The 27,419-nt window shown below is 49.4% G+C and overlaps 1 protein-coding gene and 1 non-coding gene across 3 annotated transcripts; both read right to left on the reverse strand.

Moving 5' to 3' along the window:
* Positions 1-1,544: 1,544 nt before the first annotated feature.
* FBXO31 (F-box protein 31) lies at positions 1,545-23,412 on the reverse strand. 2 transcript variants are annotated; one of them, XM_031615573.2, is made up of 10 exons: positions 23,013-23,412; positions 17,816-17,887; positions 15,742-15,828; positions 12,731-12,807; positions 11,314-11,481; positions 10,708-10,782; positions 9,005-9,114; positions 8,138-8,291; positions 7,199-7,563; positions 1,545-6,050 (listed from the first exon to the last, which is right to left on the reverse strand). In XM_031615573.2, exons 1-10 carry the CDS (start codon positions 23,398-23,400, stop codon positions 5,828-5,830), a joined length of 1,719 nt encoding a protein of 572 aa, XP_031471433.1. In that variant the 5' UTR covers positions 23,401-23,412; the 3' UTR covers positions 1,545-5,827. The 2 variants fall into 2 exon arrangements, with proteins under 2 accessions (XP_031471433.1, XP_031471434.1); XM_031615574.2 differs by lacking the exon at positions 15,742-15,828.
* A 358-nt stretch (positions 23,413-23,770) lies between these two features.
* On the reverse strand, positions 23,771-23,843 carry TRNAM-CAU (transfer RNA methionine (anticodon CAU)). Its single transcript has one exon. It is a non-coding gene; the product is annotated as a tRNA-Met (tRNA).
* Positions 23,844-27,419: the final 3,576 nt, after the last annotated feature.

Consider the following 27,419-nt stretch of genomic DNA (forward strand, 5'->3'; position numbering starts at 1 on the left):
GCACGAATGTGTCAGCGGGGACGGCTGTGTGCGAGCAAAAGGCTGACAACTGCAAAGAGCCGAAGAGAGATGGCACGTGTCTTTAATTAGCCGTGTAGAGCTTGCTGCTAATTAACCTTTTGCATTAAGGATGAGGAGGGAAAAAAAAGAAAAAAGAAAAAAAAAAAAGCAAAGCCCTGCTGGGAAGCTGGGTGAGCAAACACGCAGTGAACTGCTCATCATCCTCCCAGCAGCAGGGAGTGACGCAGAGGAGAGGACAGATGAGTAATTCCCCATTCAGGTGACTCCAAACATGGGGAACCTGGACACAGCAGCCATTGGGATGAGGAGCAACGTGGGCACTGGTCCTCCCTTCTTCCCCAGCCCCCAAGGCAGCACACATCTCCCAGCAACCAGAAGAAAACAGGTCAGAAGCGTTGCATGGAAGAGGAATGGTGAGACCCAGTGTGTCCTTTGTGTCACAACCAACACATCTGACTCCTCAGCAAGGTAATAAAGCCTTAATGGTTTTTGAATCAAGCCAAGGAGGAAGAACAAGCATTGTCACAAAGGCAGAGCAAACAGCCCCAAGAGGAGAATGACAAAGACCAGCTGCAAACAGTGCCCACACCATTGTGGGCTGAGTGTCACAGCCCATTGCCAGCTCCCCCAGGGGCAGAGGACAGGAGCAGGGCTGGCCCTGCCTGCCCCAGCTGGGTGGAAGCTGCAAAGAGCTGGATTCTGCAGCACGAGGTGCTGAGCTGCCCAGCATCAAGCAATCCCTTCTTTGAGTTTCTTTGGAAGGATTGAAGTCAGCATTTGGGAGCTGCACGTGGCTGGCGTTCAGAAATCTTCCACTTAAGAAATCACATTTGTGATCCAAACATATGCTGGGAGTTACTGTGTGCTTGCTTAGAGTGTTTTACTACTTTTCTCTGCAAAGGGCTTAAAGGACTACAGGACCGTATACAGAACACTTCACATAAAGGATGGGGTCAGCTGTGCCTTTGGAGCATTAACAGATGGCATCAGAAGGGGTCACATTCACAGCTGATTGCACACAGGGACCCAGAACAACGCACCCCAGCCTGGACTGAACCAGTGGCACTAAGGATGCGGAGCCAACTCCAGATTAAAAGCTCATGTGTGAACTTTGAGAGCTGATAATTCAGTGCTCCGCTTCCAAGATTCGCGTTAAGGAACATCTGCCAAGAAAGTTCCTGGCAGAACGGAGTCGTGGAGCTGGAAGCACAACATCCACTCCAAAAAGCAGCTGACAGCAGCACTTGGGCCACTGACAGCAAGCTGGGGCTCCTCCCTTCAGCTGCACAGCCCTAAAGACCCGAGGTCCAAATCTTCAACATCATCGCTTTTTTTGGTAAAGCAGGAGCTGCGTGTGGCAGATGGAGGGGGAAAGAACAGAAAATGGGCTGCAAAGAGCTGGATTCTGCAGCACGAGGTGCACAATGCTCACCAAACACACAGCAGGGCGCTGCGCAGCTGAAAGGTGAGGCCCATCTCATGCTTTTCCCTGGAACAAAAAACAGAAGAAACGAACAGAAGTAAGTTGACAAAACCTCCTTTTTTTATTAGTTGAAATTGGAAAAGGCTCCTTGGGTAACAACAATCAGGTGTAAAAGTACCACGTGGATTCTGCTCAGCTTTCACATCGCTGGGATGAAGGAGGCAAAGAGTCGCAAAGTCACACCTGGGTTCTGCACAGCTCCTTCCTCTCCAACCCACAAAGCAAAGGACAGCAGAACCCCAACCCACAGCTGGGGATGCAGGCAGAGCAGCTGAGTCATTCAGACCTCAGTTATCACATTCACATGGCACGACAAGAGGTGCTGGATGTGCAGTGGCACTGTGGAAGAAAAGCTCACCTCGCCCCTCTGCACAGAGCTGGGTTCTGCTGCTTCACCTTCACTAAGAACAACTTCAGAGAGACATTCTGAGGCTCAGAGCCTGCTGAACGAAGCGGTGAGTGCAAAACACACAGGGTACTCCTGCTTGGGGGAAGTAGGAACACTAGGCAATGAAAGAAAGGGCAGGTTGCTTTAATTAAGCTAATGAGCTCAGCTGATCCGAGTGCTTCTTCTGTGAAAATCCAAAAGACTGCAATCCAAGTGAAAAGCTACGATCACACGTGTAAATTCAGCACAAAGTCAGCAGCACTCGCATGCTGGTAAGCTGTCTCTCACATCTCCAAAGTGTCACTGCCCAACTGCAAGCAATGCTGCCTGCCTGACCTGCAGTCCTTTGGCAGCTGAGCACAACAGCTTATCAGCCACACGAGCACCCAGCTACGAGACAGAGTTAATACATCATCATTCCCTAAACTAGCTAGCTGAGATAACACACCCCATGTCCACACGACACCCAACACTCCCATTAAGTTTCACTAGTTTTTTTTTTAATTAATAAAAAGCAATTAAAAGCCATCTTTTGAAAGCAAACACTGAGCCAGCTGCAGCCTCTTCCTGCTGTTTACACCTCCAAGCAAGCTTACACATCAATTTGCCCTCTCCCCAATACAACTTCCCTGTTTATTTGCCATCCATCCCACTGCACGGCTCAGTGTCGCCATGGAGGAAAACTGGCAGCCCAAGTTACAATTGGTTCCATCCTTTCTGCTCCTCCTGCTGCAAAAACAAACACCTGACGAGGCAGCACGGACTGAAATAGCACAACCACAGTGCTGTCACAGTGCATTTATAGCAGTGGTATCGGGCCCAACACAAACAAATGGGCTGGAGGAGGATCTCTGATGCTTCTGTTTTCCAGCTGGCCAAAGCCGTGTGTTTTGACAACACAAAGCACAACCCAGGAGCACAACACAGTCTGAGCACGTAAGTCATTTGCTTCAAGTTCCTAAATTAGAGTTAATTAGACGCTGTGGCTATTGGGGCAGTGCTGCTCTGCAATCTAATTGCAGGCGCCGTGTTTACTGCAGAACATTTCCTATCCAGGCAGGTTGTTTTCCATCTTTCTCAGCTTCTGGAGCCAAGAGGCAAAGGCATCCCTCCCTAAGTTCTTCTTGCACAGAGTGAATAGAACCAGGGTACAGCAGCCAGCAGTTTGTTACCACCCTGCCAAACACTGCCTCATCCCAACAGCCTGCCAAGCCTTGAGGATCAGAAGGTGAACAGAGAAGGGAAGGGAGGAGCATGGATACAGAACTCGCTGTTTTCACTGCCTCTGCTCTAGATAGAATAAAGCCCCAGCAGGTTTGCCTTTCATCAGGACCAGCACGCTCTGACACTTTGAGGCCAGGCAGGTACACCACAAACCCACAGAGGCAGAGCTGAGACGTGGAAGGCTCCTGCAGCACTTCCCAACACACAGCTCTCACCTCCAAAGGGGATGCACAAGCCATGCTGAGTGTCCTTGTGCAAGCAGCAAAACCTGCACCGAGCAAAGCTCTCCTGCCACCTGCTGCCCAAGGCAGGCTCTGGCAGCAAGGAGAAGTTGAGCTGCAGGTTACAACTTCTAAAAGCACTCTATGACACAGCAGTGAATCATATCTATGCTGCCTTTACGTATTCAGCTGAGCCAACACAGCAGGTTACAGGAGCAGACCTGCTGAAGTCAGTGTCTGTACTCACGAGATGGTGCTTCAGGTCCCAGGCCAAGCTTGCAGCACAACACAGGCTCATTTTCAATCTCAGAAAAGCAAAAGCTGTTAAGGCAGCTATGCAAAACTGCAGGGTTGTCTTATTTCTTTTCTTTGCCAGGTGAGTGGGGATGTTGTGGGAAGGAGGAATGCAGAAATCAGAACCACAGACACAGTGTGGATTGAAGCAGAGGTGGTTTTAGGGACAAGTGATTTTAAACCAGCTGCCCAAGGGGATTTGTCTCAGCCCTCCAGCTCAGCACTGCCTCCCTGCCTCTCTCCCAGCCCTGCACAGCACAGGGGTGAGACCACAGTCAGCCCTTCCTTCTGCCCCACACCAGCAGGCACACCTCAACCAGGCTGCTCAGAAACTCCTGTTCCAGTCTTATTCACCAGGATGGTAACAGCATTTCAGAGCCTCACCTCTAACACACAGCCAGCTTTTCCATTACTGATGAGGCAGTAGGAAGCAAAGAAAAAAAGCACCCCAAATCACCTTCACGTTCCCAGAGGGTTGTGAAACTCCACCCAAAGAGACAGGAGTTAATCCTGTGATGGATGTGACCTTCTGCTCTAAATCTCTGCTGGAGACTCAGTTCTCACACAGCCTGAGGGAACACTCCAGAGCCAGAAATGGCAAAAAGCCCTTCTGACAGGGAGGATGAAAAGCTGCTCAAAGTGCTCCCTAAGAGAGGGCTCAAATCCTTCCTGCACAACACATGCACAGACACATTTACAGACCAAAACCTGCAGAGTTTTGTTAGACAAACCAACCTCACCCCTGGGGAGGAACTGCAACAAAGGACGTGTTTCACTTACAACCAAGGCCTTCCTCACCAACTGCTCTCTTCTTTACACAAAGTTCCCAATTACCTCCTCCTACAGAGAGAGGATTAATAATGAAATGTGCTGGGATGGTTTGCAGCACAACTCACAATTTGTAGATTAGCTGGGCAGGATTTTCCTACGGTGCATTGCTGAGCAGAATTATGGCCTATGGGGAACCTGGCTCTCCCAACAGCATCCCACAGAGGCATCACGGAAAGAAATTGAGCCCAGGAGATTTCTGTGCAAGCAGCAATCATCTGGGATGAAACAAGTGTGCCTAGAAAGGGAACAGAAAGGCCTTGTGAGCAGAGCAGCAGCAACAACCTGTCAGAACCAACCATAAAGCAAGCCACAGAGACACCAGAACTCCTCACTGCTCCTTCAGCCTGCACAGGGCAACCTGATAACTGGAGTCACAGCAGTACTAATGACAGCATTCCTACTGCCCAGCACAGACAGGACTCAAAAGGCTGCACTGGGGCTTATTTCACCCTTGGTTTTTTTCCCCCTCTGTTAGATTTCAGGCCCAGCTTTCAGATACAAAAGCAGTTCTGAATGCACCAGCTTCTGCTATTCACGCCTGCTTGCAGTTCTGCACCCAGCTCCTGTGAGAAACAAGAACCCCCCCCCGTGCTGAGGGAAGCAGCCCTGAGCCCCAGGGGCAGCACAGCCATCGACCTTCAGAAGCCATTCACAGGGGAGCCCTCCCCTCCCTGCCCAACAGGGGATTTCTCACAAGGAAACGACCCACTCTAATTACTCAGCCAGAGATGCAGGTACATGACACACCAGCCCCTCTTGATGATGCAGCATCCAGAGAAAGGTTTCTGGAGAGGAGGACGTGCTTGCTCGGCGCCGATGCAATTAACATTAAGCAGCCAGCCAGTCTGCAGCAGGGGATTGAGCAGTTTGCAGGAGGGTAAAGCAGTTCTCCCAAGAGGACAGACAGGCCCGGAGCACAGCAAAGGCTTAAATGAATCCTCTCCCTGAAGGAGAGCTTGCTCCATGGGAAACTCCTAATGGCCACTGCAGAGGGTTCGTGTCCATCCAGATGTTCTGTGATCCAACTCTGAGCTTCAGTTATTTTTGTTCCAGTGCATTTTTTTTTTTTTTTTTTTTTGCAATAAGAAAGCTTTGTGTCCTCCTCTGCAGGATCCCTTCAGCTATTCAAAGCTATGCTACAGACCAGGTACCAAGGACTGCTAGGGGAGCAGTGAGGGGCAGCGGGGAGGAAAGGGCACTCATGGATATTTTAACAGGGGTGTGTACATCGGGGGATAAAAAGGCTTTATTAAAAGTGCATGCTTTCCTTCAGAGGTACGAAGAGCAAGGAATCCCCAGCATAATTCTGGTTGGGGAGTGCAACAGCCTTTGCAGCCCCTAGCCCTGTCCATCACAAATCACCCATCAAGTAGCCAACGACTGAATATTCTTCAGCATTTCATCAAAAGCCTCACGGGAAGGCGCTTCGGCGTTCTGGAAGGAGACTTTGATCCGACTGTACAGACTGAAGGACTTCAGCTCCAGCCAGATGAATCCAAAGCGATCGTCGTCAAAGAGAACAAAAACACCGGGCGTTCGCTCGGGGCTGGTGAAACCATGGCCAGCAATGAGCCCCGTCCCATAGAAACTGCAGGGAGAGAAGAGCAAAGAAAGGTTTGGGAACAGCCAAAATTACCCAGTAATTAACAGTAATGATAATAATAATACAAACAACCCAGTGCCAAACACGCTGCTTAGTGCTACAGAGCAGGGAGGAACCAATTCACTCGGTTCTCATCACAAAACACTGCTGATATCATTTGAAAAACAGACAACTATTCATTGCTATGTAATTTCTCTGAGCCCTCCTGGAAGCTTCTGGCTTCTAATTAACACCTGCAAAGCGAGAATGAGTTCTTCCGTAGCTCAGCCCAGTGATAAAACTGAGATTTATTTATTTCTGCAACTCAGAGATCAACCTAGGTGCAGACACAGCCCTCAAAGGAAAGAAAACACACGGGGAGAGGGCGACCAGAGAGGGAAACCTTGTGACAAACCCAGGGGAAAGGCAAGAAAGGAAAATCTTAATAGGAGCTGGGGAGGAGTAAAGGTCAGTTTAACCTCCAAGCAAGCAGCAGGTGGAGCAGGGTTTGATTCAAACACAGCTTGCGTGTGACAGCAGGGGCCTTCTGGGATTAACCAGCTATTGGTAAGCTTTTCCATGAGCACAGATGTTTGGCTGAAGGTCACCTACCTAAGCCTCAGCTTCTGGGCTCTGTTTCCACACCTCATTTAGCATGCTGCTTCACTGAGCCCAGGCCCCGCTCCACGAGGCTCTCTGTGTACCTGCACCTCCTGCTTATGGTGCTCAGCACCTTGCAGATTTGGTGCCAAGGCAGCAGATGCCAGGGAGAGGTGGGAGAGAGCACTGTGTTCCCACAGCCAAGGAACACAAATGACACACAGGAACAGGAAGCAGCTCAGATCTCCAAATACAGGAGCTGAGCAGCTCTTGGAGGGAATAAAAAGGCAAAATACAGAAAGGTGCTAGCTCAAGGAGCAACAGGATAAAAGAAAAATCTACAAAGGAAGCAGGATGGCAGCATGGGTAAGAAAGAAAAGGATCAAAAGAGAATAAGAATAGGGCAGCAGAGAAAGAAAGCCTGAGCACAAGGGGCTGGGAGATCCGTGTGCAGGTAAAGGGCAAACAAGCACAGCACGTGCTTCAAAGATTACTCTTTCAGTTCCAAGAAGCAAACAGCACAAGCAGGCTACAAAACAACTCATCCCCGTTACCAAATGCGGCAGGTCCGGGGGTAGTCCTCGTTCCTCGATATCACCCCCATGGGCAGCACGAAGGGCTGGGATGCTGTAGCCTTGTCCTGGGCTGTCTGCTCTGCCCCAGCTGAACTCTCTTCCTTTTCAGCACCTTCTCCTCCTCGGGGCTGTGCAGCAGGTGAGGAGGCAGCCTGCTGGAAGCGATCCTCATCCTCTCTGCACTGCTCCTCCTCCTGCTCCTCCCGCCGCACCTGCTCCTGCACCTCCAGGACGATGCGGGAGAGCTCACTGAAATCACGAAGGTTCTCGATGTCAGGTAGCTGCAGGGGACGAGCCAGGTCTATCTCCACAGTCTGCTGCCCAGCTGGGATGTTGGGATCTCCCTGGAGATGGGAAGAAAGAAAGCGGCTGCAGGGCAGGGTGCTGCATCTGGCTTCATCCTATTCTACACACATCAACAAAAGACATCAGGCTTTGTTCGTCGAATTCTCTGTGCCTGCCACAAATGAGAATGTTAGACCAAATGCTACAAGCTAGGTTGTACTTGCAAGGATGACAGAAAGCATCAGCACATCAACATTGTGTCAGAATCACTCCCTGCAGAGAGGAAGGAACTCACCAGCTTGGCACCAGCAAAGAGCTGCTGCTATTTGGTACCTGCTCCCCTGATGCACGATGATCTCCAATGATCTCCAATCATCTGCTACCAGTTGCTCACAGAAAGTAGCTCATAAAGACAGAAGAGGGAGGGAGAGCCAGGTAGCACCACGAAAAGCTTTGCAGAGCAAGTTCTAGCTACACTGGCACAGATTCAGACCCATTAATGCCACCAATACCCACAAGGAAATAAACATTGGGGTCGCAGCACCTGACTACCTTCTCCTTCCTCCTGTGGATCTATGGCATTAATGAAAGATTAATTTAACAAACAGGTGAGAGAAGGGAAAGCACACTCACAGTAATTTTAGTCCCCTTGGCTTTCCTTCCATGAAAGCTCAACATGACAATCTCCAGCCCATGGCTCCCATACGTCCCCTTAAAGAGACCTGGCTTAATGAGGTCATCAGGGCTGCTCGGAGGGAGGTAGATGCGTCGATATGTCAAGCAGTTGCTGTGCAAAAGGAAAGGACAGAGAAGCTAAGAGAGGACTCCCAGACATGAAGAACGTGTTTGCAGTCAGCTCCTTGAGATAGCTCTGGGTTGTCATCATGTCAGAGGCAGGACGTGTGCTCTCAGTGTTACAACAAGCTCCAGATTTTGTCTCATGCATGTGCAAACAAACCTCCCTCCACTTCCCTCTACCAGTCCCTGCTGGCACACCACGATGCTCCTGTTGCAAGGCCACAGAAGGCCTCAGAAACGCTCCCTGGCAGTGCTGGAGGACCAAAGGAGCAAAGTGTATCTCAATGTCTGCTATTAGAACTGTGGAGTGATAGTCAAGAAAAGTTCTTGAGGACTGTGTCACTTCTGCCTAGTGCACCACAAAGCATATTGTTTAGTAACAAGGCTACCAAGCAGAGTACCTCAGGATCACAGATATTCACTCTGTCTTCAAAATGAAGACTGTCAGATGGCTCAAATACCATACCTAGCTATTTTAGCAAATGTGTAATTGAAGCAGTAATAATAAACCTCCACCTCTCCCAGCAAACAGAAGGGACCACGCTGCCCCGGATCTTTGCACTGAGCCTGCAGAACCTAAACAAAATGACATTCCTCTGGCTGTGAGAAGTCATCACAAGCATCCCATTTTCAGAAGAAATGATCTAATGTGGTCTGGTAGTTGCAGCAGCCTTAATACCTAAAAAGAGCTGGTGCCCTTACTCATATTGGCTGGTGTAGATGAACTTCATCAAGATGAGCTCTTGCATGTGCTCATGGAAGATGTCCTCCAGTGTGCGACCCCACTCTTCCCGCAGCCATGTCCGGAATTCCTGGAGGAAGACAGAGATGTTTCATGTGCAACTGTGCCACATGGGTACAGTTCTCCATCTGAGCACAGAGAGGGCACACACTGACAGCTGTGTACAGGGGGGAGTTGGGAAAAAGCAAACATAGCTGCAGAGTACGCTTGGAAAATCGTTTAGCAGTCATCATGGTGACTGCACTACCAGCAAGGCTCTGCACCATAAAGACAGGCTTCCCTTCACATAAATCCTATGTGAACCAATGTGACTCCTCAGAACAAAAGCACAAGCGTGACCTGTTACTGCAAAACAGCTGATCTGCTGCTATGCCCTGATTTATCCTTCAGGAACCCATCAATGTACCCATAACAGCCCGCTCCTGTGCCCTACCCTAAACACAAAAGGGGAAGCTTCTGAAAAGCACCGAAGATTTAGGGGGGTTAAATCCTGCTCATATAATAGCGATGCATCTAAATCTGAAAAAAAATCTCTTGAAGTCCCTCCATACCAGCTCTGACAAGTTAATACCCTCAGATGAGTTAGCGTGCTAACAGCTTACATTGAGATAGCAGCCTACCCAGCAACATTCCCAACCTGCTTTATCTTCTAAAGCCAGATCCCCCAATTACCATAATGCCATGCATCCTTAACACGGTGCTTTGAAAGTATTAAAGCATTTCTCATCTGCTGCAGAAGCAGAAAACACTTAATGAAACCTCTCACCCAGCTGTTTCCCATTAGCAGGCAGACATCTTAAAGCACACGTCAGAAGCAAGAAAAGGATCAGGTCTGTCATGCTAAGTGAGCTGGGCTCCTGGCTGCAATGCCTGGAGCAGCTACGAGCTGAAGGCTTCCATCCTGACAGTTACATCTACAGCTTGGAGCAGGCTGAGGTAGGGATCTGCCTTGCTGGGTATGCCTTACACAGTCACGGGGTAAACAAATAAATGGAGCTTTAATCCCTCAACAAAGAAGACAAGCAGTAGAAAGGTGCCCCGCTGACAAGCCCATATTCAAATGCAGCTGGTGCTCAACATTAGGAAAGATCTTCATTATACAGACAGCAGTACTGCAGAGATCAATGACTGGAGAGCATAGCAGTGCATACTGCTGCCTTTCTTCAGACAGCTCTGCTAACAAAACAGGACCAGCACCACAGCACAGGTGCTCAGGATCCAACAGTAGTGGGGAAAACAGCACCTTGCTGGGAAACCATAACTCTAAACCTCTGCTATGTTCAGCTGGACGGACAGAGCAGCCTGCTCTCACACTGCTACACATTGAGGCAGGGCCAGGTGTCCACCCAGGTTCACTGTAAGCATAATGCTGAGCTGATCCCATCCACTGAATCCTTACATCAAACCTCAGTGCTTGCAGGAGCTCCCCAAGACCCTGCAGGTCTTTATGCGTGCCCACTTCAAGCTTTGATTCAAATGAGAATCAATTCCACACACTCAAGAAAAGATGAGAGCAAATCAGCCTCAGGCTACCAAGCTTGTGCTTTCAAGTATGTTCAGATACATGGATCTCAGTATTAGCTACAAGCTTAGATAAGACAGCAGTGCTTTATCTTCAGAGAAGGGACACAAACCAGCCTTAAACCTGGTACAGCACTCTTACCTCCTGCCTTCCCCCTGACATGCGGTGGTGATCTGTCTGGTTGCATTTGGTGGAGAACTCATCCTTCTTCACAATCTGTAGTTAGCATGGAGGAGAAACGAACAGGTTACAGACCTGATGAGAGATGCCTGGGATGACTTAACTATGACTGCTTAGAGGAAATGCTTTGCACAACAAATGTTTCTGAATTAGGCATGGGAGAGATCTCATTAAGAGATACTCAATGCATCAGCTATAGGATAGAGAACTAACAGCCGTAACAAACCCAATGCATTCTAATGAAAGATCTTACGTTGCTTCTCTGAGTTGTTTTTTATTTTAAGGACAAGGAAGCAGCCCCTCAAGAAGCTTTACAAAGCATTCAGCTGAATGGATGATGCTAAGTCGCCTTCCTACAGTCTCATTTAGCACTGGAAAACCAAGCAGGTCCACGTGGATGCACCCAGCAGCTGAACAAGGCCATTCTGTGCGTCCTTTATTTCAACATGTTACATCCCAGGACCATATCCTGCCTTTTGTTCAATCTGCTCCTACAGCCAAGGTGCATACATGCATACAGACACTGCCCCCAGGACTCATGTTGTTGCAAACGCTGGAGGAGCTCACCTGGATGTGGCCATTATGAGGTCCCTTATGGCCATACATACACTCAACTGTTGCAGATTTCCTCTCCATGAGATGGATTCTGAAGAGAGGTTTGAATCTCATCGGGTCGTCGACGTGAGGGTCGTGAGGTGGCAAGTACATCCATCCAATGATGAACAGACCATCCACCTGCAGAGGGATGGGAAACAACACACACAGCATCAGCCTTGCTCACGTCCTTTGGAGTTCAGAGCAAACAGCTCTGGCGCCTATTCTATAACAGGGCAAGAGCTGCAGAACAGCTTGCTGCATTTCCAAACTGCTTTCCAGCAATTAAACCAGACCATATGCACTCACAGCACACCCCTGGTGAAGAGGGAGAGGGTTTCTTTATGAGGTTTTTCTGCACCAATGGAAAAATCATCAGGCTTTTATTGTTGCAAAGGACTTTGTGACGGATGCTCGGTGCACAGGATCCGGAGGGAGAGACCACACAGCAAGTCAAGCTCTAATTAGTTTGAGAGCTCCTGCTGGCAGATTCTCAGAGTTCTGCTTCTCGTGATTATTTGCTCCTCTTGGATGAGAAATTTTTTGGCTCTATTATTCACGGGCAGCACAGGAAGCAACAATCCTCTCAGCAGAGAAGCACAAGCGCCAGCTCTCCTCCTGCAGGCCTAACAGAATCCTTCCCTTCCAGCCCCACAATTCCACAGAAAGGATATTTTCTGAGCAGAGATTTGAGAGGAAAGCAGAGCAGTGCCACGAGGGCACATCTGTTTTTGTAAGGTCACGACATCATGTAAGCACTTGGATGTATTCTTCTATCAGTTTATGAACATTGCAAAATCCTAAGGACAGAGCAGCAGTGGCCCTTTGTGGTTATTTGTTATGAGTCAGTCTGCCACCTACTGCACCCTTGTGCAAAGAGTAAGGGCTTCTGGCAATTTTCTTGCCCAGTCTCAGTAATACAGCATCAAGGTTGTTCATTAACTGCTCTCCCCAGCAGAGCTGGCAGGCTCCACCAGTCTTACATCAGTAAAGGATGGCAAAGTACAGAAAGGCGAGGTGCACAAACACAAGGCCAAAACCTTTTGCAAAATGTTCAGATGCAGGCAAAGGTTAAGCACGAAATAACAGGCCAGCACTGTTACAGCACAGAAGGCTATCAAAGCACTGGGCCAGACACCAGAATAACAGCATTAGACTCTAAAAGAAGCCTTGCCCTAAAATATTCCTCACATCTTCCTGTGTGTTCCTGCAGCTGAAAAACAAAAGGACCGCCTGGAAAAGGAGGTGATGGTGCAAAGATGCAAGGAGCAATCTGGGCACCAACCACGTGCTTGAGTGCCAGAGTTTAGAGTTCTCAACACCATGCAGATGGTGAAGGGGCATTCAAAAGGTTCAGCCCTCCACCACAGCCCCAGGATGAGGTACTCACCACCACGTTCAGCAGTCCCCCATAGGGCCCAATGTCCGGCTGCCACAACCCCAGGATGTGTCGGTATCGGTGCAGCACTGGGGGACAGGGAGACACTGATGTGAGCATTAATGAGCTAAGGGATGAGAATTTGGGGGGAAAAGAAATAAAGAGAGACTTAGCACCAAACTGCACACCACGCTGACCAATGCCACCCACAACAGCATTATAAGGAAGTGAATGCTGGTTGCACCCAACCGCAGCGAGGCAGTTCTGAACTGAGGCCACCCATGAGTTCACGAGGATTTCCTGTCCTCTAAGCCTTGCTGCACTGCAGGGGCAGGAGTTTGTTCCCAGGACCTTACACAAGCAGTGGGAGACCTCTGCAACACGGTCCTGTTGGTGCAAATCACATGACATATCCAGAGCTAAATACAAATCAAGTATCCACCACCTCCGGCTACCAAAAAATGCACCTGATGCCTCACACTGCAAAGCAACAGAAAATAAAGACACAGAGGCGGTAAGGAATAGGGAAACATGACTATTCTGAGTAGTTCCCCTCCTTGCAGGGTCAAACTTGCCTGCAGAGTTAAGCATCCTTCTTCAAAACAGCCAATAAACAGCGGGGCAAAGCGCGCACACCATGCCAGCTCAGGAGCTGCAGAACTCAAAGCAAGCTGCTATATGTCAGCAGTGCCCAGAAGCTGCTGCCCAGCCCCTCACACAGCCTGCTGCAGCACAGGAGGCTTCTGCTCCTCATCTCTGAGTTGGGTTCACTTTCAATCACGCCAAAATTAAAGGGCAAACAGGAAAACTTGTTTGATGTTTGATGATGCCTGCACAGAACCATCTTAAGGGAAGCTCGGAGATGCTCCTTGCCTCCTCTCCCAGCCTCACAGCAGTGCTTTTTGTTCATACAGTTTTATAACCTTCATGTGCAGGTGGCACACACAGTCTAGCACCTTGTGTGGGAACAACAGGACATAGGTTACCTCTAAGACCTCTGTCTCACAGGGATGCTCCTGGCCAACTCGGAAAGCCACAACTTACAAAAAAACAGCATGAATGAATAATGGTTTTTATTTTATGTCAATTCACAAAGGAAGAACTGAGTTTCAGTGCAGCTTTGTTCCTTTAAGTACCTGGAAGAGGGAAGACTGTAGGGGTGTTTTTATTACAGCAAAGCAGAGAACTTCCACGGTAGATGAGAACAGCAGGGAGGGTTATCCAGAGCTGAGCCAGCTGGCCCCAACAAGACTCAAAACCCTAACTCCCTTTTTCAGGCCTGAGGGAGATTGTTTTTCCCTTCTACAAAGTCTCAGGATTCCAGCCCTGGCTTCCCCATGGCAGGAGATAGATGGATCCAACAGCTGCTTCCCTCCCCGCTCCTCAGAACACAGCAGCACTTGGGCTGCTCTCCAAGGCCTGCTTTCCTCTGCTATGCACAAGACCTCCAAATTCTTCTCAGTCCTGAAGAAGTCTGTTGCCTATCCAAACTTTTGAGCCCATGTGCTACCAAGCAGAACAAGAAATACACGCCTGGGAAGCTTTAGCAGCACTCCCACCCAGGCAGGCTATTGCCCACATTGCCACACACAGCCCTGCTGCAAGCCCTTCAGATGGAAAAGCAGTTTGGGAAGGGCTGGGGTGAGCAGTGAATGCCTCAGCTCCCATCACAGGAGCTGCCTGGGCAAGGTTTGATGCCTGTGCTCTTCACCAGAGCCACAGGACAAGGAGTGAGACCGAGCAAATGCACAGCAATCCAAGCAGATACAGTGGAGCTGGCACATCAACAAACACCATCCATGTGGGAAGGCACTCACAACCCCAGAATGGGTTATTAAATCAGGAGCAGAGCAGATGCTTTCATACACCTCTGTTTTAGCTAAATCCCATTACGCTGCCTGTGTCTGCTTTGAGGACAAGGCAGAAATAAATGCAAAAACCCAACGAGGGATCAAAGCAAGATGTCTATAACCAAACTGAGCTGGAAGAATATAAGCAGCTCTCAGCCAGCAATAACTGCTCAGAGTGGAGTGAGCAAAGCATCACCAAGGAGTGCTGAAAACTTGGAGAAAGCAATCTGAGCTGAGCTGGCTCATGCTGTATTGTGGCCACAATCAACCTTGCTAAGGAAGGCTTAACAGCTGGGGGGTAAGGGGGGAAGGGGAAACAGGCAATGACATTCTAAACCACACTGGCTGTTCTCCAAGAGATATGAAATGCCTCTAAGAAAAGCACCTTGAGATGTTTGGGGCTGCAGCTGAGGGAACAGCACAAGATGCCATTCCAGAGCCACCACAACCAGCTTGTTCAGGGCAAGCACCCAGGCAGCAACCTATAAAAGCTAAAACTTTGCACTGATTCCTGCAGCAGAGCTGTGACTGCTTCTCTCCTGTGACCTGCATTAAAGACAACGTCAGCACGGCCTGCTGTACATCTTCTCTGAATGACCCACGCTCAGCTGTCTTCTTCAGCACAGGTAAGTGTGCAGCATTCATTCCTCCCATTAGCACGTGTGGAAGAACTCCATTCCCAAGCACTTGTGAATTAGTAGCCTGAGTTTGCAAAGTGATCTTATTCCCCTTCCCCTAAGGAGTTCAATACTCCTTCCAGACACCAAGCAGCACAGGCTTCCCTTGTTGATTTAATGAGATCAGCACTCCCCTCAACACCTGCAGAAGGCTGAGCAGCAGACTGAAGGGTCAGACTGCTCCACAAGAACTGGAACAGGTTGCCCAAGGAGGCTGTGGATGCCCCATCCCTGCAGGCATTCAAGGCCAGGCTGGATGTGGCTCTGGGCAGCCTGGTCTGCTGGTTGGCGACCTGCACACAGCAGGGGGTTGGAACTGGATGATCACTGTGGTCCTTTTCAATCCAGGCCATTCTATGATTCTCTGAACTGCTCATGAAACCCTCCACGCTATCCCAAGATCCACCCCAAAACAATTTGCTCAAAGCAACGTCACACTCCATGCAGCATGTCGTGTGTGCTCAGTGCAGGAAGCATCAACCAGCAGGGTACGTACGGCAGGTGTAAACATCTCTGTACTCCATGTGCTCGTAGTCGGGAAGGATTTTCATAAAACGCCCCGACTTCACCCGTGGGTTTATACCTGAACAGACACAGCAGGGTAAGTGCCAGAGAACTCAGCTCCACCATCACCTTATGATGAACCTGGACCAGCTCCCTTCTCGTTTCACTTCCAGCTGCGGTGCATCAATTAGTGGTTTCCAATTTGCTTCCTCGGGCACAGCCAGTTAGCAGGGTTACTGACATAGAATTTGGCATGTTTTACCCAAGGTAACATTTACAAATGACATCCAGGGAAGTAAAAGTGGTCCCCCCCAAAGCTCTGTGGTGTGACAGCAGTGAGCATCGCTGTCTGAGAAGTAACTGCACAGAGGGCAGCCCAGCTCTTGGGTTAGTGCTGCTCTCTAACACCGGGTCTCAGTTCCCTGTTTCCCACACTGTTTCCTGCAGAAGCACATTTAGTGCACAGAAAAGCTTAGGTGACATCCCCCAGTAGTTCCAAATTAACTCTTCTGCAATTAAGGAGGTTTACAGGACAGCAGAGAAAATGGGAGGGGGGGGTCACCACCAGGGAACTGTTCCAAACCCACTAACTGTTGGTTAAATCTGAGCAGGAGGGCTAGGACAGCACACCTTCTGAAGCCAGAGAAGGCTGCCAAGCACCCTGACCAGTTCTTGGCTAACCCTGGTTAGCAACCATACTGGTTAGGATTGCTGAACGGATAAGGGCACAGCACAGTCCTTCCCCAGGAACGCAGTACAGACTATTGCAGTCCTCATACATCCTGTGATGCTGTGGATGCAGAAACTACAGCAGTGGAAGGGAAGACTGGCAAAACAGTTGTCTGTTGAGGGCTATGAAACCAGCCTGTCCTACAAGTCTTATCAGACTCTGGAAATCTGCAGAATAGCAATAGGGCCTCCAGTGCTGACCATGTCTACACGGGCTGGCTCAGCATCACCCTCCCTCCCTCCCAGACAAGCTGAGCACTTTCATTTCATGTGCACAAACAGAGGCAGTGGGTGATAAAGTAGTTTTGCCTGAGGATGCTCAGCAAGTCTAATAGAGAAGATTAAAACCCAGAAGTTGTTCCTTTCCAGCATGAAGACCAGTGCTTGAAGTAGTCACTGCTTCAAGGCTCAGCAAATAAAACAGATGTAGAAGTTGAGCTGGTTTTTGGCTCTGCAAAGCCTATAGAGATCTCTCATGATTGCAACTTGGGACAGTTCCTGCTTTTGCTATATAAAACAGGGTCCTATCCGAACAGCCAGAAATCACAGGTTAAATCTTGTTCTTTATACTGAGGACTACAAACCCTTACAAAATATGTGGTGGTGGAACCAAGATAACACAGCCTGATAGTGCTGATATAGGATCTCCTGGAGGCTGAGCAAAGCTCTCAGAGCAACCCTGCAGCTTCTGACTGCAAAGGGCAAGATTTGGTGACAAGGAGACAGCCTCCAAGCCTATCCTGCTTTCTTCTCTCTGACAGCCCCCAGACCACAAGACAGCAGATGTGCCTTCTGCAAGGTAGGTGCACGCTGAATCTGAGGTCCCACTGCCACAGCCATCCCTAAAACAGTGGCACCTGAGCAGAGACCAGCCCTGCCATGTCCTCCCCCTCCAGGCACAGCCCAAAGGACTCCACCAACAGCTCTTTCCCACTGTCAGCATAGAATGGCATCCTTTCATTGGGACCAGCCTTAACTTAAGTCACACTGGGATACTGGCAGCCTCTAAATAGAGAAAATAGCAGTTAATTCCTCAGCAAGATCTGAACAAGGTAAAACAAATGGGAAACGATGAAAAACCTTCATTATGCTCCACAAGAAACTTAAATTCTGTGCCTTTTTCTACCAGAGGATTGGAGGACAGATGTCCCAGCTCTCACTATCTGCTTAGTATTAAATAAAATCCCAAACGTGTCAGCTTCACAGATGCCTTTGCCATTAGAAAGCAAGTCTGAATAACTCCCACTGTCAAAGCCTAATAAATATTCAACATGTATACGCTTTGCAAGTCGGTACTGAGCAAAGACATCCAGATCTGTAGCAGCTTCATCACTTACGTTTGGCATAAACATCCCTGCAGGACACGCCTGTGATCTCCAACTTGCGCAGGTTTTCACACACACCATACTCTGCAACGACACAGACAACAACGTCAGCTCTGGCATCAAGGCCTTTGCTGTGCAGGATTGGCAATGAGATGTGAGGTGCACTCTTGCAAGCTGGGCCATCAATCCGGGAATCTCATTGCTGTTCTGCGGGGAAAATGAAAAACTGGAGGTGATTGCATTGCAGTTTGGGAATCCAGCACTTTCCAAGAGATGCCTGCAACAAACACACAACACAGCAGAGTTACAGAGGCTGACATCTACACTGCAAGGGGTGTGAAATGTGAGAGACGTACTCATTACAGCTCCGAATGCGTGCCCATTTAGATCAAATCATGAAAGTGAGTAGTAATTATTTACTCCCACTGAGCCGCCCGAGAGAGAAAGCTGTTTATTAGGATCCAAAGAAAAGGTCACGGACTTAAAAAAGAATGAAATTGAGACATAAAACAGACATCAGCATGTACAAATATGGTTACACATGAAAGCGGATCAGATGGAGATGGGGCTGCCCAAATGCCTTTGATTGCTCACAGAACGCCCTGAAAACAAAGCAAGCCACAGACCTTAAAGGCTGCTTTGAAGCACAAAATGAGATCATCTCGTTTTGTTTGCTGGAAGTCAACACCAAACTTCTAAGAAATTCTAAGAAATAAAAGCAAGGACTGATATCTCACTGCAAGGAATCCTGAAGAAAGGAAGAGGGAGGAAATGAGAGGAGGGAGATCCCAAAAACCCATCAGCAGCAACAAGCACGCTGCTGCAGCACTCTGTTAGATCTCAGCGTGCAAAGCTATCTTCTCAGCATCAAAGACCTCCATGCTGCAGATCAAACACAGCTTCCCCCAGCAATGCCAAACACCAGGGCTGCCAAGCACTGCTGCAAACTCAGAATCCATTTTTCATACAGCAGGAAAGCAGAAGCGTCCCTGAATGAATCCAGCATCATTCAGTCTATAAATACAGCACTTGTGGCACACATGCATGATGATAAAGCAACCACAAAGCTTACTGTCAGCACGCCTATGGGGAATACACACTCTGCATTACATTGCTTTGGGTAAACAGCGAGTTCAGTCGAGGTAAGAGTGGGCAGGAGGTACAAAGGCATTGCCCTTCATTAAAAGATGCAGAAGCCCGTGGCAAAGCTCCTGCTGATTTCCACGGCAGAAGTCAGAGGAAGCTCAATGCATCAAACACAAGGCAGGCTGAGGAAGCACAATTAGGCAGAGAGCAGACAGACGATCTCGCAGGAAAGCTCACCCAGCCCAGCATAAACAAGCCACTTAGTGCTGGGCTGCAGCCAGCCAACCCTGCACAGCTCTCCTGCAGCTCTGTGAAAGCAGAGCTGAGCTGGAAGCTGCACACCCTGCACTCATCCCATGGTTGTCCCCCCCTGCCAGGCTCAGGGAGGCTCTCAGCTGCTGTCCACAAGTGGGTACGTGTGCCTAATAACTGCACCAAAGGGGCAGAGGGAACGGTATGTTTCCTCAGCTGATCAGAAAGTCACAGACCTTGTAAGCTGAGGGAAGCAGGGTGGTTACAGCCTGCTGTTTGTACACAGCCCATTCCTTCCACCTGGCCATGGAGCAGGACAGCTGCAGGACGCAGGCTTTGTGCAGCAGGCATTGCAGCTAGGTTACGTTCAGCCTCGTGGAAGATATTCATACTGCATCAGAAAGGGAGGAGACACACAGAGGATCCTGCCCAAATGGCACCTCTCCACACTGCCAACAGCAATGCCCACATAGAGCCTTCCTCCAGAAGCCCTCATTTCTCCCCATTTTGCCTCCTGCATCCGTAAACCACTCCAAGTGCAGCCCCAGAACAGGTAACTGCCAGCACATACCTGAACAACAGAGCGTGGTGGGACGAGGTTTGAGGTCAGAGCTCTATCCCAGTTTCATGCAAGTGTCCTTGACAACCTGCAGGGTAATTCTATGAAAGCAGAAACACTCCAAAAGCTGCAAAGCCCACTTCTCTGCAGGCAGGTTCCTTAAAACGGACTTATCTCAGTGCTGCAGCACACTGGGTCGAGTACCTCAAGGAGTTAACAGCCACAGAAATGGACACGGTTAGAAATAATCCTGCTTCAAAAGTAAGGATGGAAATTGATTTTGAAGCTCTTCCTTGACCAGCTGCAAAGTCTGTTTTATTAGGTTTCTAATGAGTGCTTGGAAAAAGTGCCAAACACGGTGACACGGTGCTGTTCCCATGGCCACATGCACTGGAATCAAAAAGACTTGGAAAGGTATAATGAATCCCACTAATACCTTCCTAAGTGTAACCTACTCTCTGCCCATGGCAAAAGGAGCCCTCCTTGCAGCTGTGACATAATCTTCTGGAAGCAGGGAGTGTTTCCACTGTATTACAAATAACAGAAAGATCACACCACTGCTTTTCTCTGTGCCTCTCTCAGCAGCTCCAAGCTCTGTATGTGGACACCTGAAGCTCAGAGGGAATTAGGATGCCTGGTAGAGCTTGACATCCTTACCACTGCTAAGGTTCAACAGTGCCTTGGCTAATCATGTCTTCTAATTAGTGCTGAATAAAGGCATGTTTGCAATGCCATGCACAGAACAGAAGGCATCGAAACTTATTGGATTATTTCAGACACCACAAACATGGGAGATTCTCAGGTCAGCACTTCTGAAGGACAAATTTGGAATTGCCTTCTTGTTTCCAAAGGTTTTCAAACACTCCTCCCAGTGGAAGGCTTGTAGTGACCAAAAGGAGGAGCTGTGATCTGCACTGAGTGAAGGCATTTGTGGAAACCCTGAAGCAAGAAGATGAGTGGCTTTAGACCTGCAAGCTACAAACACACCTGAGGAAGAACCTCTGAAGAATGGCCACTGCTGTGCACCTGCCACCAGCAGCGAGGAACAGCAAGCTATTGGCTTTCAGACAGCACCTGGACCTAGAACAAGGTGAGATATGAAAAGCACACCGCAGTTCACTAAAGACACACACTATGCAATTCTGTAACCTCACAAGTTAGGGCCTTGTGATATATTAAAACCACATTCTCACTTACTAAGGTGATGCACTACAGGAAATAGATCCCACTGTGGGAGCATGGATTCTCCAGAGCCCTGGAAGAGCTGAATTCCATCCAACAGCCCTCACTGAGCACACAGAGCAGACTTCCATGCTGCTCCCCAGGAACTCTGCAAGCCTTGCTCAAGCTAAGCATCTTTAATACATTGGCTGACACTTCTGCATGTCCAAAACTAATGAAGATTGTTGTTAAAACCCAAAGCCTTTTCAGGCATGTTCTAGAAGAGGTTACTCTAAACCACTGCTTTGTTTCTAAGCACTTTGCTGCTCCTATGCTGCTTTAAGGTAAAAGTTGTGGCCTACCAGGTGCTAATCAAGGTAGGTCAAGCCACGAGCAACGGTGCTTTAATTCAGCTGCCACTGCAGAGATCAGCAATCTCCTATTTATAGACAACACGAAAGCAACTGCAATCCTCTTCTTGCCAAAGAAGCAATTCAGAGACATTGTTTACCCCAAACAGTTGCAATGATAAAAGGACGACAGTCCTAAAAAGCCACAGCAGCAGGGTTACACAACAGCTTCTGGTTAATCCCTGCAGTCTCCCCATGGACAACCAGGAGAAGCCTCCCCTGCACTTTCAGGACAAGCCCTCTGGATGTATGGACCATTCACAACATGTTTTCAAGACTATTCTAAAAGTGAGCTTGCCCACAGCAGTACAAGAGGAAAACATCAGTTCTGAATGGGCAAAGCCAGGTGTTTCCCATGCCCAGCACTGCTGCTGCCCACCATGAAGGTACAAACTGGTTCACACAAAGCACTGCAACAACTCTCTGAGATTAACTGTTGCATTTCATTTCAGGATTGTTTTTCTTAGCTCAAATAGTTTTACACACAGGACTACCACAAAGTCAAAGTTGACCACTTAATTCCTTAAGAGTACAGCTCTGGGGGATCACCAGTAAGCTCCAGACTGAACAAGCCATCAATATAAGGGGTTTGATTGGAGGGGCACACATATTCTCACCCTATTCCTGGCACCTGCAGTTTTCACAGCAGGACACAAAGGCATGCATTCAATGCTGCAGTACCACCACGATGGCAATCACTTCATGCTTATGTGCAGAACTGTGCAAGTGAAAGTCCAAACTGAGAGCAGCTCAGATTGTGACTGATTAAAAGGCTGCACGAAGTCTCATAAATGCCCAGCTTTCAGCTAGGAAGCTGATGTTTATTTGGGCCTCACAGCTTGCACATCATGCCTTTGGTACAAGAATTACCTCCATCAAACCTGCAGACCACCAATATGGGCTCTGGCCACAGCTGGAGCTGATAAGAAACACAGTGTTGGGAAAGAACAGAAATTTGGTTTGAAGCACCTCTTACCTCGTAGCTAGAGCATAAGGAAAGAATGGATGTTATTTGATTAGCCTGTCACCAAGAAAGTGTTAAAGTTATTGGGATTGCTCCCTGCTGAGCAGAGAAATAAGAATGCCTTGGTGTATGTTTTTACAAGTGCAGCCTTTGTACTGTCCAAGGGTTCTCGGGTAGTGCTGATAAAGCACGAACTCATTCCTGTAAGTTTAATGCATCCTGCTGCCTATAGCAGACAGCCTTTCTGACACACCTACAGTTCTCATCCCTGCTACCAAAACCAGAAAAACAACAGTGAATGTAAAGGCCTTCACGAGCTGAAAGCACCTGGCAGGCCGGCATCATAGATGAGCACAGCAGGACAGCGCGTGGAGGGTGAACCAGCCGCTGCGTTAACAAACAGGGGACAGACAGACAGACACACGGACATCAGGCAAAGGCGAGGAGTGAAACTGCAGCACTGGGCCACAGCAACACAGCCCGAGGCGGTGCAGAACACGGCCCATTGTCTGCACTGCTGCGATGCACACGCCAACGCGGTGCTCGGTTTCCTCCAGACCCCCAGCGCTCCCAAATGAACACCCAAGGGCTCCTTCCTCCCCCAGCGCACTGACTGACCATCCCCCCTTCCCACCGCCCGAAATTCCCCTCCGCACGCCTTCCCAAGGAACCCCCTCCTCCCAAGGTTGCTCCCAGGTCCTCTCCCCGCACCCACCGGCCCCATCTCCCCCCCAGTCACCCCAATGCTCCCCATAACCCCCCCCCAACAGGCGGTACCTTCCCGGCAGCGCCGCCTCCAGATGGTGTCGGTGCGAAGGATGCGACGGAAGGTGGTGCAGACCCGGGCCAGGCTGGGCAGGTCGGTGCCGGGCAGCGAGCCGAAGATCTGCACCAGCAGCTCGGGGGGCAGCTCCAGGAGGGACATCGGTGCCCGCCCGTTCGGACCCACCTCGGCGGGGTGCGGCGCGGGCCTGGCGCACTCGATGCGCTCCGTCAATTCGTCGTCCTCCACGGAAGCGCCTCCGCCGCCTCCAGCCTCCTCGGGGTCCGTGTCGGTGTCGGGTTCGCTGTCCCCTCCGCCTCCCCGCCGCTGTTCCCGCGCCGCCCCGCGCCGCCGGCAGCCCCGCGCCGGGCCGACCCCGCACAGCCGTGCGCACACCGCCATGGCCGCCGCCGGTCTGCGCCGTGGGGCGTGGCGCGGCGCGGCGCGGCGCCGCAGGACCCGCCCACCGCCAGACGCGGCCAATCGGAGCCGCTCTCTCTGCTTGGCCACGCCCCCTCGCCGAGTAACGGACGCTCCGCCGCCGCTAGGCCCTCGGGCAGGGCTCGCCCGCCCCCTTGCGCGTGGGAGGAACGAGCCGCCCAGTCCCGCGCGGTGCCCTCCTGGGCACCACCACCCCACGGCACCGACGGTGTCTGTCACGGAGCTCCGTCGTTCCGCTCTGCTGCAGCGAGGAAATATTTCCTTCCCTCACAACGGGAAAGAAGAAGAAAAAAGAAAAAGAAAAAAAAAAAAAAAAGGAGGAAACCCAACTTGCCCCGTGTGAGGCTCGAACTCACGACCTTCAGATTATGAGACTGACGCGCTACCTACTGCGCTAACGAGGCTCCTCGAGAAAACCTTCTCTGCGAGAGTCTCTTGTACTGCTGCTTCCCGAGACCATTCCTAAGAGCTGCTCCTTTCTTGTAGGGGGAAGCTGGACATTTTTGTAAATGGTTCTGCTTTGCCAAGCTGTTCTGCAAGACAGCTGCATCCCGAACCCTTGGGTGTGCCTGAACATCCTGATGTGAGCAGTAATGGCTGTGAGGGCTGCACCAACAGACCTGCAAGGAACTTAAGCTGTTTCCAGATAATAACAAAAATTAAAGCAAAGCTTGCTTGCCTCTCTGCTCTGAAGAGTCTCTGTTCAGCTGGGATTTCTGCAATAAAGTGAGCTCCGCATTCAATGAAGCATTTGGCAGAAGAGGTCTCTGCAATGCCAGCAGAAGCGCTGCCCTGAATCCTAATAGCAGGGCCTCACCCCCTGTGAGAGGCTCAGAGCAGCTGTCACCATGACAGCCTGACTGCAGGTACTTCAGCTGAACAGAGATGGGAAAGCAGATATTTAATTGATGCCAAAAGTCTTCAAACGCTGCCCACGAGCACTGCTGCAGGGAGGCTGTCTGCCCGCAGTGTGGCACAAAAGAGGGAGGAACACTGGACATGAGGTGCTCTGAACAGATGAGATGAGATATGTGATTGCATTGGACAGCCAAAGGGTTCTGCTAAGGAGTCACTTGTCACTGGGACAATACCCTGATTTCCAAGAATCATGCATTCGGGTGCATCCATCAGATGACAGATAACAAGTGCAGGCTGCAAGGCTACGTGTGAACCAATTGCTACAGCACAGGATGAGTAAATGCACAGCTTCTCACAGCCCGAACCGCTGCATTCCTTCTTCCACTGCAGCTCACGTGCAGAATGAGGCTGTCATCTTTAAAAACGTGCCTTTGGGGCTTTGGTGATGGACAAGTTTGGTACCCACAGCTCTGATCGAATGAAGAAAAGCTGCATCAGGAGTCTACAATGAGGCACGTGGACAGTGAGTCACCTCAAAGAACAGACTGTTTGGAAACATGTCTGGAGCTGTTTTCCACCTGTATTGAATCACATGGATTTTCCCCCTTACTCAAACTTTCTGACGGGGCTCCAGAAGGCCCTGTCACATCTGTTTGCCAGGGAACTGAGGGATTCATGGCGAGGACAGCAGAAGTCCTGATGGTGAGCATTTAGGTGCAAACAAAACAAAAGGTGTCCCTAATGACATTGCCTGAAGCACAGACCCAGCAGCCTGCAGCAGAAGCAGCTTTCCTCCCTGCTTCTTTTCCTCTTTTGGATTTTCTATTTTTATCCGGAATGTATTCTCTCTCCTTTTCATCTCAATGTCCCCTCTGTGCCTCATTGCCTCCCCTCCCTTCCCCACACCTACACTGTACACCCATCCCACATCTCCATGGGTGCCTTCACCTCCATCCATCATAGATCACTTTCCCACTGGCCTGCTGACCTCTTTCCCATGGCAAATCCATGCTAGCTCCCATGGCACTCCATTGCCCACACCTATTCCCTCTGGATTTGGAGGGAGAAGCAGAGGTCTTCAAGGCAGAGAGATGCTGCAGAGTGGTTCTAACCAAACACAACTTAAAACTTCAGTATTTATCTCTGGTGCTTCTATGCCACCATTATCTGAACCCACCAGCTTTATTTGTTCCCGCAGAGAATATAGCAAAAGTGAGTTATCATCATCACACATCCGCTGGCACAACCAAACATCTGAGCACCCTTCTTTGTAAACAACACCAGAGTAAGAGCCCAGAGCTTTCCAGCACTGCTGCTTCAGGCAGGCAGCTTGCAGACCTCACCACTGGGCTCTCCAACAGGATGTACTGGGAGCGAAAACTCATTGTTCCATTTCTCTCCAGCAATTAAGGAGCTGATGCAGCTCTCTCTGCAGTCAATTAGAGCCTTCACGCTGGCTCTGAAGGGCTTTGGATTGGTCCCAGAGTCAGCATCCTCATTTTCTGTAATCCTGAAGCATTTGTGCCTTCCCAGCCTCCGAGCAGGATGTGCCAGCTGATGCCATACCCAGCCAATTATAACCTGATCAGCTAGGAGAGAATTATTTCTTTTCCATTTGGCAAGAAGGACAGAAAACTGTGGCAAGACAGGCCGAGACAGATGAACAAATCCTGTTTGCAACACAGAATAATTGCAGCATGTTTATTTGGCATAAGCCTGTAGTGGGATTTCTGCTTTGCAATAAGCATCCTTGGAGGCAGGACACCTGGAAGAGGACATATCTCAATGGAAAGACCAAAGAATTTTGCTTTATTTTTTTGTGATGTAAATATTTTTTTCATCCCAGACATTATTTCCTTGGTGTTTTAAGCTGGAAAATAGTTTTTCTTGTCCCGATTTCAGAATTTTCCAACTTCTCCCTTTCTGTCTGGGCTTTGATCTCACCAGATATGGCAGGACAAGCTGAACTACGGACAGACAGGGCTCATCTGGGAAGCCCCACGCACTGCAGAAAATGCTGATAGCAGTGACTCAGGGACTGCTTTGCATCCATCTGCTTTAGAGCTGAGAGCTGTGCCCTCTCTTCATGAAAGAAGGCATGGTATTTCTTCAGCAAGCTGTCCTTGTAACGAAGTATTATTCGATCTAATGCCCAGCTGTGGCCACGTGTGCCTGGGAACACCAAAAAATGCTGTGGCACTTTTACAAGGAGCAGTTGTTCTCTCTGCTTTGGCCACGGTCCAGCCTGAACAATATCGCTGTGCCCAACACCTCTGGCAGCTCCATTCTCAGAAGCATTATCTTAAGGACAGGTCACGGGACAGGCAGTCAGGTGTTCAAGATGCTATTACTAGGTCAGCTGCTGAGCAATGATTGTGCAATTGTTGGCAGCTGAACCTCTGCATGCTTCAGTTTCCCATGAGGTAAATAAGGAGGATGTTTACTGAAGCCATGGGCTATGTAGCACTCAATTGAAAATGCGTGAGATCCTTTAATCCTAGGTGTACTAAACAGCAGTGGAAGGTTTTGCTGCATGCTCTATCATTCTACAGTTCCCCAGCTATTCTTCCTGCCCTCACACTGCCATTTCTGCTTATCAGGTTATGGATATCTTTGAGTGAAAGGCAGTGCACAAACATAAGTTACTGTTGCTTCCACCAACTGATTTACTGTGTTCCCCTGTGAAACCAACAGCTTCCATTGAACAGTTGAGGCCAAGAAATATTTGCTGGAGCAGCAGCAGCAGCAGTACCTGATGTCAGGGTTATGGCATACAGCAATGACATCGTGGGCAATACTTACAGGGGAAATGCAATGAGTTTTCAGCCCTGCATTCCAAGAAAATGTTTTTGTAATGGCAATCCATATGTCTGTATATTTGTTTGGATTTACCTTCGAAAAGAAAAGCATCTGGTTAATAATCTCAGAAGTGCTGTATTCCAAAAGCCTTGTGAAATATGTGGCCAGATAGAAGAGAGAAACAACGTCAGTGCTCCCACTAAGGAATAGGCACATCTGCTTTTAAACCTCAAAGAAAAAACACACCGAAAAAATGGTCTGTGAGTGGTTTCTTCAGTTTCACATTTCTAAATTACATGCTTATGGCCCCACAAAGCAGAAAT

The sequence above is a fragment of the Phasianus colchicus genome, chromosome 13 (genome assembly GCF_987193195.1).
Source record: "Phasianus colchicus chromosome 13, bPhaCol1.hap1.1, whole genome shotgun sequence".
Lineage (NCBI taxonomy): Eukaryota > Metazoa > Chordata > Aves > Galliformes > Phasianidae > Phasianus > Phasianus colchicus.

What these genes read in the sequence shown, in the direction of transcription:
- FBXO31 (XM_031615573.2), bottom strand. Translation starts at nt 23,400, where the DNA reads ATGGCGGTGTGCGCACGGCTGTGCGGGGTCGGCCCGGCGCGGGGCTGC. An exon ending in TGTCAGGGGGAAGGCAGGAG is followed by an intron (nt 9,115 to 10,707) that starts GTAAGAGTGCTG and finishes GTCTTCCTCCAG; the next exon opens with GAATTCCGGACATGGCTGCG. An exon ending in CCAAGGGGACTAAAATTACT is followed by an intron (nt 7,564 to 8,137) that starts GTGAGTGTGCTT and finishes TCCCATCTCCAG; the next exon opens with GGAGATCCCAACATCCCAGC.